Source organism: Coenobita brevimanus, chromosome 26, assembly GCF_032717465.1.
Source record: "Coenobita brevimanus isolate Jiangsu-jjx chromosome 26, ASM3271746v2, whole genome shotgun sequence".
NCBI lineage: Eukaryota > Metazoa > Arthropoda > Malacostraca > Decapoda > Coenobitidae > Coenobita > Coenobita brevimanus.
In genome coordinates, this window is record NC_136979.1 from 9,845,532 (window position 1) to 9,856,729 (window position 11,198).

At 41.1% G+C, this 11,198-nt stretch overlaps 1 protein-coding gene across 1 annotated transcript in view; it reads right to left on the reverse strand.

The window, feature by feature from the left end:
- The window catches only part of LOC145394156 (uncharacterized), a 156,957-nt gene that overhangs the window by 89,163 nt on the left and 56,596 nt on the right, over positions 1 to 11,198 (reverse strand). The window contains exon 6 of the mRNA XM_080268135.1: positions 6,323 to 6,442. Within this exon, the coding sequence (XP_080124261.1) occupies positions 6,323 to 6,442 (120 nt within the window). The remainder of the gene's footprint in view (positions 1 to 6,322; positions 6,443 to 11,198) is intronic.

Sequence of the window (11,198 nt, forward strand, 5' to 3'; positions counted from 1 at the left end):
ATCTATCACTCTTGAGTACAAGCTTTATAGGTTTGTAAAACATGACCTTCCTTTTCTAAAGCCAAACTGATGATCTGTTATTGTATTAGGTCCTTCTAAGTCCTTAGGCCTATTGTTATTTTCACTAAACTCATTTTTTCTTGTAAAAACGGTATGAAAACATTTGTCCATTACTTCAGCCTGTGCACCTGGATCCTTGTAAATGACTCCATCTACTTTCAATCTGTATATCCTTTCCTTGTTTTTAAATTTTCCGTTTACATGCCTGTTGAAGTGTTTTGTTCATCCTTGCATTTGTCTACTACACTCTTCTCATAATTTCTTTTTTCTTCTCGTCGAATCCTTACATATTCATTCCTTTCCAGTTTATAATTCTCCCACAGATTGTTTCCTCCCTTTCTTCTCCATCTCCTCCAAGCCTTTTCCCTCTTCATTCTTGCTTCTTTGCATCTCTTGTTAAACCACTCCTTCTTGTTTCTTTCCTTGACCTTCATCTTTGGTACATATCTCTCAACTCCATCCCTGTATATTTGTAAAAACTCTGAGTATCTCTTGCTCTGTTGAAATTTCTCCACTCGGTTTCTGTGAAATATTTTCATAGCTTGTCAAATTCAGCTTTACCATAACTGTACCGTCCACTACTATATGATTCAAATCTTGCAATGTCTCTTTCATCTTTTATTATATACAGTACTTTTTTTTCTTCTTTTAATTTTTTTAATGCAAGAAAGTAGGAACCAAAGGCCAGGAGCCTGCAAACTGTACCCTCCATAAAATAAAAATAAATAAATAAAAAATAACGGAGTGCCAAATCCAAGATCCTTACATTTTGAGATCCTGGACACACTGTGTCTGAAAGGCTGGAGATCACAGGCAGTAGGAAATGCAGACAGAGGAAGACAGTTCCAGAGTTGCCCTGTTGCATATATGAAGGATTGGGAGTAATGGGTAACTCTTCCATTAAGAGTTGGACAGAAAAGGGATGAAAGTTTGTCGTTAGACAAGTGTTAAATGCCCGTCGTAGTGGCAGGGGATGCAAGCAGGCAGTTCTGAGGAGCAGTGACCACTGAAGTAGCAACAGAAAAGAAACAAAGATGCAACACTGCGGCTAAGACACAGAGGTTGAAAGGAGCCAGTAAGAGGAGGAGATTTAATGAGACAAAAAGCCTTTGGCTCCACCTTGTTGAGAAGAGTTGTATGTGGGCAGCCTCCCCAAACAACTCTTGTACAGGGGCGAAAAAAAAAACACGTATATGGTTCTTTCCTTCCACTCTCTTCTGTCTTTCTTTCCTTCGTTCTTTCCTTGTCCTTCTGCCTATGGGTGACTTTACATTCCCTCTTCTGTCTTTCTTTCCTTCATTCTTTCCACTTCCTTCAGCCTGTGGGTGACTCTACACTGACTGACAAGCCAAATAGTTTCCTGTGCACCTGGAAACCATTTACTACGCTGGGTGGTAACCACATAACCAGAGTTTGGCGCCTGGTGGTTTAGTGGGTAATTATTGCGCTCCAATCCGATTGAGCCGGTGAAGGTTTATATCCAAGGGGTGGTTGGGGTTGATTGCTCATGTAATGCCACTCAGGGATGAGTAAGGCTGGTCACTCTCATCTTAAATGTCGGGACCAACTGCCTAGCCCCGGGTTCCTACGCTCCTCATGCGGCAATGTAGGATTGGATGATGGATGGATGGATGGATAAAGTCAACAACTGTGCAGCGGTAAAGAAGGCACAGATTCGGCTCAGCACACCTAATCTCTGGGATGCAAATTTTACAAGAGAAATAATACGTTCTTTCCAAGATAAATTCCAAGAGAATGAAACCCCAAGTATATTTCAAAATGATGCAAGATTAACCAGGATATTACTGTATTAAAAATTAGAGGGTACTCCTGTGGAAGATGTTGTCGGGTTGATAGATGTAAGAACTGAGTTTTTGATGCATTAAAAACAACAAGATTACTTTTACCCCAATCAGAGATATGATCCAAGTCAGACATTAGGTGTGCCATAGCCTCATCCCTTGCTTGTTGAAGAGTAACTGCTGATATGGACGCTGCGGGAACCGAATGGAAAAGTGAAAGGTAGAGTCATCAGCATATGAGTGGATAGGGTTATATATACAGCTCAGGTCACTGATAAATAGAAAGAAGAGAGTTGATGATAGACCAGAGCCCTGAGGAACACCATTATTGATAGCTCTAGAAGAATGGTGGCCATCTACAACAGCAACTATAGAATGACCAGAAAGGAAGCTAGAGATGAAGGCACAGATAGAAGGATTGGAACCACAAGAGGGCAGTTTGGAAACTAAAGATTTATGCCAAACTCGATCCAATGTCTTTGAGATGTCAAATGCGATGGCAAAACTTTTGCCAAGGTCCCAAAAGGAGGATGACTAGGAGTCTGAAAGGTAGGTGAGAAGACTGCCAGTCAAGCATCCCTGGTGGGGCCCATATTGATGATCAGAAAGAAGGTTTTGATAGGAGAGATGCTTTAACATTTTACTGTCGAGAATAGACTCAAAAACTTTTGAAATATGGAATGTTAAAGCAATTGGACGATAGTTAGAGGGCTGGGAATGGACACCCTTCTTTGGGACAGGCTAAATGAGAGCAAACTTCCAGCAAGAAGGAAAGGTACGAGTTGACAAGCAAAAGCGAAAGACTTTACCAAGGCAGGGTGTAAGCACAGAAGCACAGTTCTTGAGGACAACAGGAGGGATCCCATCAGGTCCATATGCCTTGTTAGGATTGTGGCCAGTGATGGCATAAAATACATCAATTGAAGAAATCTTAATGTCAGCCACGAGGAAGTCATGGGGGGAAGTGATGGAGGAACAGCACTGGAATCATCCAAGGTGGAATTGGAGGAGAAAGTCTGAGAATGTGGTCACTTTTTCCTAATGGGAAATTGTATATCAGCTCATCAATAATGCAGGATTTGTTTTTTGTTTTTTTTATTTACCCGGTAGTACAGTAGTAGATCCAGTCGAATGGGTTCTTAATTTCCTCTGAATCTTGTATTCTCTCTAATCCACTGTGTCATGATGTTACTCATTACCATATTTAACATTTTGCTTCCCCATGACTCCTCTCCACCTTCTGTGTACCAGCATTCCCAGCAAACTTCCTTACAGATAAAAAAATCTCCCATTGCTAGTATTTCACTATTTCCGCTTATGTATCTTTCTAAGCATTCACTGGCGTCACTAAGCATTTCTTCATATTCTCCGTTAGTCCATGCTTTGGTCTTTTTTTTTTTTTTTTTTTTTTTTTAATGCAAGGAAGAAGGAACCAAAGGCCAGGATCCCACAAACCATTCCTTCTAAGAAAAAAAACAAAAAACAAAAAAAAACAATATAAAAGAGAGCAAAATTCAAGATCTGTTTATTTCGAGATGCCTGGACACACTGCTTCTGAAACACTGGAGATCATAGGAAGTAGGAAATGCAGACAGAGGGAGACAATTCCAGAGTTGACCTGTTGCATAAATGAAGGACTGGGAGTAACGGTTAACTCTTCCATTAGAAAGCTGGACAAAAAAGGGATGAGAGTCTGTTGCTAGATAGGTGCTACATGCCTGTCATAGAGGTGGAAGGATGCAAGCAGACAGTTCAGAGGAGCACCTCTGCTATACCCTCACCCTTTTCAACCCTGTCCACAACCATGTCTTTCCTCACCAGGATCAATACTGTAAAATAAAGATGCAGAGAGGCAGGAAAGGATTAACCCCTACACCGCGGGCATGTTTACCAATGTTTTGCGTGTGCCGTAGGGTTATTCAGGCTCCGACAGACTCTCAAAAAATATTTGCCAAAAATCAGTTATTAGTCCTAGAATATTAAAATTAAATATGCTTATGGCACATACCTTCAGTTTTCTCCTGGAATGTTTGTTGAGCCTTCGTCGGTTACCGTAGGACTTGTGGAGACCTCTGAAGTTGGGTAACGAAGTCTACACTTTACACTTCCCGACAACCCGTAATATGATTACCACAGCCAGATATTAACACTATAAACACTACTCTATGATTTTCAAGTAGTTTGGGATCCATACTCCAAAAAAAAACCCACTGTGAAAGCAATGAAAATTATGAGCACGTCTGACCGTCGCACTTGCACTAGTTCGCTCTTGGTACTCTGTCATTTATTATTCATAAAACCCCTCACACTTTATATTTCTATTACTATATAACACTTATATATATCTACAGTCTTTATCCATAAGTTTCCTTCAGTAGTATTAGTTTATTGTCACTGTAGGGATTCAATTTCTTTCAGTAAAATACTTAGCATTCACTTTCTCATCCTGTATACTAGCATTGAGAGTGAATGTTACTTTCACCTTCACTCTCATATTTCATAGTATTCAGACATGCTAGAGTGAAACTTCCACTTTCATTACTCCTAGGGTATATACTCGTATTCTTATAATACTACTCATTTACATTTCTATTTATGTTCTCTATTTTATTTACGTTATTTACATTTCTATTTCATTTACACTGTGTTATGCACTGTCACTTGAAGTAACTTATAAAACTATTTTCCACTGTTCACATATATTTACATTCATTACTTTCACTTGCTGTTTACACATTATTTACACATTATTTACAATTCCACTTGCTTACAATTCCACTTGCACTGTTTTACTCAACAGAAAGATCGTAGTCACTCTTTTATCAATTGTCAGCCCTTTACCTCTTTCCACACGAGGTTTAATAGGGGATAAAGGTCACAGGGCCCTTTGCATGGGGGTGAAAAGTCCCTGAAGCTAGCAAGTGCGAACTGACGTACCTCCACGTTAGAAGACGAGAGTGAACTGATAAGGGTGGGCCGGGGTGGTGGCCTACCTAGGGAAATTCATTACTACCAACGTTAGCCTCTTGAAACAGCTATATATAGCAGTGAAATGATTGGCAAGAAATCAAGACAATACATTATAAATTAGGTAGTTCCAGGTGAATGTAAATATCACTTAGGCTTCTCCCTTCCCTCCTTATATGTATATTTATTACGAAAATAGATTATACGGCATATTTCAAGGGGAAATAAACAGCGAAAATTAGCGAACGAGTGCACGTGAGGTGTTGTCAGGTGATAATTAGCCAATTCCAGGTGTATGGCACTCTCACTTACCTTATTTCTTTCTTGTATATATTATTTGGTATAAGAATAGGGCATAGGGCTTATTTCAATGGATGAAATCAGTGAAAAATTCCAGGGAAGATTTACTTAGCGTAGCACGGCAGGGCAGGCAAGAGGATAGGGTAATGGAGGGGGGGTAGGGAGGGGAGTCAAGAACGGGGAGAAATGGCTAAATTGTCAACAATGGATGGGAGTACAGATGAGATTAGGAGTGCTGACTAGTGTTGGACATTGGCAGTACTGATAGATGATACAAGCCCCCACTTGGAAGCCCGGGTGAATTCAAAATAACAGAGAATCACAAAAGCGACGCCCCGTGGTATGATCCCTTGCTCCCAAGCGTCACGAAAGTGACGCCCCACGGTTAAGGGGTTAACATTGCTGGAAAATCACATGAGTGTGTGCAGTTTTATTATTTGGAGAATATGATATGTGCTGGAGGTGGGGTTGGAGCTAGCTTAGTACCAACGGTAACGAGCAGCTGGAAGAAGTTAAGGGAGTTATTGCCCCTACTGACACTGAGAGAACTCTCCCTCCATGCTAAGGGATTCTTGTATGCAACATGTGTCACTAAATGCAATGCTGTATGGTGGCGCAACTTCAGCAGTAAAGAAGGAGGATATAAGCTCAAATATATAGAGATGAGGACTGAATGGTTGTGTAGTGCATTCTTGAATGACAGGGCTGGTACATTAGGACTGCAACCAAAACATGAGAGGAAGGATGGGACCTGATTGTACAGTATTAGTGTTGTGATGAGGGGTAAACTGAGATGGTTTGGGCATGTGGAGAGGAGGGAGGATGGCAACTTGGTGTAAAGGGTGAGAGATGTGAACAATGGGGGTTGACCTGCGACAGGCAGACCGAAAAAGACATGGGACAAGGTAACAAGAGAATGACCAAAGGGATAAGGGATTGAACAGAGAGGCTGCTAGAGATCAAGCAATGTGGACAGCCACATTAGGTGATCAAGGCTGACACATGAAAGCATGTTGGAGCCTTTATAAACAACTGATAAATGAATGAACATTAACAAAGACGTGACATGGAAAATATGCAGAGCTGTAGTACTGTCACTGAGCTATGTGAAATACATTGCAAAATTATGTAAATCTCTGCCAAGTTAATGTGAGAAGACTATAGGAGTAATTATACTGAAGAGAATTACTTACAGTAGTGTGATCTTGGTTCTGTCTGGCCAAATGTACCCGCAGAGCTGACAGCATTCCCTGTATATATCTCTCCTTGGCACACCGTTGCCCCTGCAACTGCTCCACCTGTCTCATGCCACCCTGACAAAGGATGCATGTTACCAAAACATCCTAAAAATAGGAGGTTGTATCAAAATTTAACTGGTCTAAAATCAAAATGAATGCTGTACATAATTTCTGAAGAGGTGTGAAAGATAAAAAGCTGTATAGACAGTCCTTGTTATAAGTAAGGTTCAGATTCCATAATAACATAACTTTTCCATACTACTGAAACAGGGTGAAACTAACACATCAATTATGTAAGTTACAAAAGAACATTAAAAGACAATTTTTATGTAATTTACAAAGGCCATAGTAAGGCACTTGTATTGCAGGCTTACTGTATTAAAGTTATTAAAAATATACTGCAGCAATGACAACCAATCCCAAATTACCAATTAAGGGACCCAGAAGGCCTGAAGTGTAGGAAAGTCTATGGTCATGTTACCATAGTCCAGGCCATTTCAGATGTGGGAGACCACCCTACAGTCCTTGCAGCATTAAACAATGCTGCAACACCAAGTTCATCTGGGTGTTCACTTGATAGAATGCATGAAACTGACCACTTCAGCCAGGCACTCCTACAGCTTTTCTGTTGAAATTACTCTATGTTGAAGGTCTGTTTTTGTTGTGAGCGTGAGGTGCATTAGGTAAGTGTGTTGTGGTGTGGGGGTCCTTCATTACCCTTAAGCCTCTCGGCAAGTACATCAACTACTCTCTTTCTCTGCTAGCCACCTCTGCTCTCTTCACTTTCCTCTGCCCAATCAGTGACAACATGCCACTGGTGTGTATGTCTGTACCCACAGGTATAAATGTATATTTATAAATGTGTATGCTCTCCTTTCCATCCTTCATATAATAACTCTCTCCTGCCTATGTGTATATGCTCATATATGTATATATGTATGAATTAATGTATATATGCCCCACAACTATTTGCACAGCAACTCTTCCCCTTCTTTTAGTAAGTCTCTTAGCCAATGTATCCATTGCCTTTCTCTTTCCTTGCTGCCTGCCTCCAGTTCCCCACCCTTCTTACCACTACATGGTGGTAGGTGGAGGTGACTATCATCCACTTACTTAACCCGCCCCATACCCACAACGTACGATGCACATTGCAACTTTTTTTCATGCTCAGTTCCCACAACGTATGAAAAACGTTTTGCTATTGCAAGGTCCGCCATTTGCACATTCTTCAAATTTCGTGTGTGATTTTTAGTAAGTATATGCAGGACACCATCCTCTACCCAATGCCAGGGGGGGAAATGCCTTACCCTGCGTGACCTCCCCCCCCCCCCCGGCACACCATTGTCTCGGCAACTCACCTGTTACCAGTGACCTGGCCAGTAAAGGCATGTCGCGCCACGGTATGAAATTCAAGGCCAGAGTGATTCCCCCAATCGATGACAATGTGGAGGACAAAGTTTATGTAGCATTAGAGGAAGAAACAGTCAGAAATGATGATCAGGTAACGTCGCCAAAAAAGGTGAGGTATGTTGATTTGTTTGGAGAGTGAAACAACGATTATATCGCCTATATTAATGTGTGAAAACCAGTATACTATTGTAGTACATATAAATGTGTATCAAATACAAAAAATAAATACCATTTATGAGTGGTTTGGAATAGTTACCCCTCCCACAGAGCATGTTTTCTCTGGAGCCAGACTCCATTGAAAACACGGCCAGGTCAGGGTATTGTTACCTGCAGTGGGATTTTAAACCTCAGGTGAGCAATTTCTCTATGAATTTTCAATGTTTCTCATAAAAAGCGGAGGAAAAAAAAAAAAAATTGACAGGTTTTGCAGATGGGTTTTGTAATAAATTAGTCAGTACGGGGCAGGTTAATACAAAGCTGCCTGCTTCTTTCTTTACCTTAATCATTCTTTTTCTATTTTTCCCATCTTTCTTGTCACTTCTATTATCTTTCTTTCCACTGTAAGTGACTCTACACTGAGTAATAAGCCTAATGGCTTCCTGTAACCCGGGAAGCCGTTTCATAATACTGGGTGGTAATGTTTGTATCATTCATATCATTTACAGTGGCTCCAACATGCTTGCATGCATCAGTCTTGGTCACCTAATGGTGGCTCTCTACATTTCTCAGTCTTTAGCAGCCTCCTTATTCAGTCTCTCATCCCTGAGGTCACACTCAATGACCATCCCAGGCATTACAGTGGAACCCCGGAATTCGTACGCCTCTCTACTCGTACAACTCGGTTTTCGTACAGCTTTTTCGTCCAAAAATCGCTCGTTTTCGTACAGTGACCCGTTATTCGCACTAAGAGATGCGGCAGTGTAGGTGCCACATGGTGGCCAGTCTGGCTTTGTCTTCTGCCAGCTATGCATCAGTCATACAGGCTCGATTAAACTTTGTGATGAATTACGTATTTTCGATAGAAAATTGTACATGATCATGGGCCCTAAGATGATTAGTGAGTCAGCTGGAGCTAAAAGTAAAGCAGTGAGAACAATAACTGAGCTGAAAAAAGAACTCATTGCAATGTTTGAAAGTGGAACCCGTGTCTCCGATTTTGCCATTCATTATAGTTTGGCGAAATCTACCGTTTCATCCATACTAAAGAACGGATTAATGCAAATTACATTCTTTCTTATGGAAAAAAATTATTCGGTTTTCGAACAGTTTGCAACTCGTACTGCCTCCAGGAACGAATTGTATACGAATTCCGGGGTTCAACTGTATTTGGTTTGCCACTTGCAACCCTACCCTCGACATTCACACCTCTCACCCTCTGCACCCAACTGTCATCCTCCATCCTCTCAACATTTCCAAACCATCTCAATCTACCCCTCCCCATTGCAACACCAACACACTCCAGTCCCATCCTTCCTCTTAACTCTCTTTCTCTAGTGGCCAGACTCACATTCCTCATCCTCCTTCCCACCACACACTGAAAACAATGAGAGAGAGAGAGAGAGAGAGAGAGAGAGAGAGAAAGACAGACAGACAGACAGACAAAGTGTGTGTGTGTGTGTGTGTGTGTGTGTGTGTGTGTGTGTGTGTGTGTGTGTGTGTGTGTGTGTGTGTTTTCATCACAGCTGTAGTGTACACGGGATCTGAGATAAGCTCGTGTTGTCCCCTCTCCATATTTGTAATTATCCAACCTACTTTTAAACTCACAGACGTTCTTTGCTGAACCACCTCCTCTTCTAGACTGTTCCAAATGTTTATACCTTCTATTTGGGAAGCTAAATTTTTTCACAACATTTAAGCATCTGCTTTTCTTCAATTCATATACAATATCACTGCTGCATGCTCTAACTTCAGCCTTACCATGGACACTATCTCTTTCAACATTTCCTTAGCCAGACAGCTGAAAGCCACTCTGATATGGCCATCAATCTATATGCCCCTCCAATGATTTTTATATGCTACTCAGGTGACTGATTATCCTGTATGGTCACTCCTTGCTCTTTCTCTTCCCTTGCTTTGCTGCTCCTCTCTCTTCCCATTTTATACTTATAACTAGGTCTTTTGCCACTTACTCCAACTTCTAGGATATGACATTTTTTTGCATTAAACTCCATCTTCCAAGTCTGTCTCCATTTGTACAACTTATCCAAATCATTTTGCAACTCCTCACAACTGTAATCATTCTGGATTCACTTCAAAATTTTTGGATCAACTGCAAACATATTCATAAAACGGCTTAAGCCTTCTGGCATATCATTTATATATAAAAAAAATAAAATAATGGAAGCCAAAACTGAACCCAGTAGTGCTCATTAGTCACACTTTTCCACTGAGAACATTTGTCTCTTATAACTGTTCTTCGCATATATGTGAAGCTACAGAATGTGGTGAAATTTTTTTGGCCAATCAGATGGAGCCAGGATTTTGAGGGCCTGAAAGATGAGTGAATGGAAGCATGGCCCACGGAACTGGGCAAACTTTGGCTGTCTGGACGATATTACTCCTCACCCTGTCCTAGGGTGGGGCAAGAGGTCTGGATGATAATGAAGATATAACTGTTCTCCTTTGTCTTCCCACTAAATAATTTTCAGTCCATTTTAGCATCTTCCCATTCACTTCTCCAACAGTTTTTAATTTCCACAGCAATCTTTTGTGTGGTGCCCTATCAAATGCCTTCTTCACAGGCAGACACAATCTACCTGGAATTCTCTTTCCTGTATGATATCTACCACTTTGCTGTAAAAAGTCAGCAGGCTTTTGACATGATGAGCTTTCTCTGAATAAAAACTGTTGTGCTGTTATTACCTCATTTTCTTCTAGAACTTAAACCACCTTTTATTATAGTTTTTCTACACAGTTTACACACAATGCTGGTGATGGATATTGGTCTATAATTTAGTGGTCTTCTCTATCATCTCCTTTATAAACTGGTTAGTGGTAGGTGGGGGTGCTCACCATCCACTCACTCGATGTAATGCTGCTCTCGCGTGGCTACCTTTTCCTCTCTTCCTTCCTTCTCTCCTTCCTCTTCCTTCTGTTTATGGGTGACTCTACACTGAGTGACAAGCCAAATGGTTTCCTGTACACCAGGAAACCATGTACTAAGCTGGGTGGTAACTATTTAACCAAACTATAGTGCCTGGTGGTTTAGTGGGTAATGAGGGTGCTCCAACCAGATTAAGCCTGTAAGTTTATATCCAAGGGTTGATTGGGGTTTACTGCTCATGTAATGCCATTCAGGGATGAGTGAGGCTGGTAACTCTCATCCTTAATTTCAGGACCAACTTGCCTGGCCCCGGGCTCCTACGCTGCTCATGGGGCACACAGAATTAGATGACGACGACGACGATGATGATGATGATGT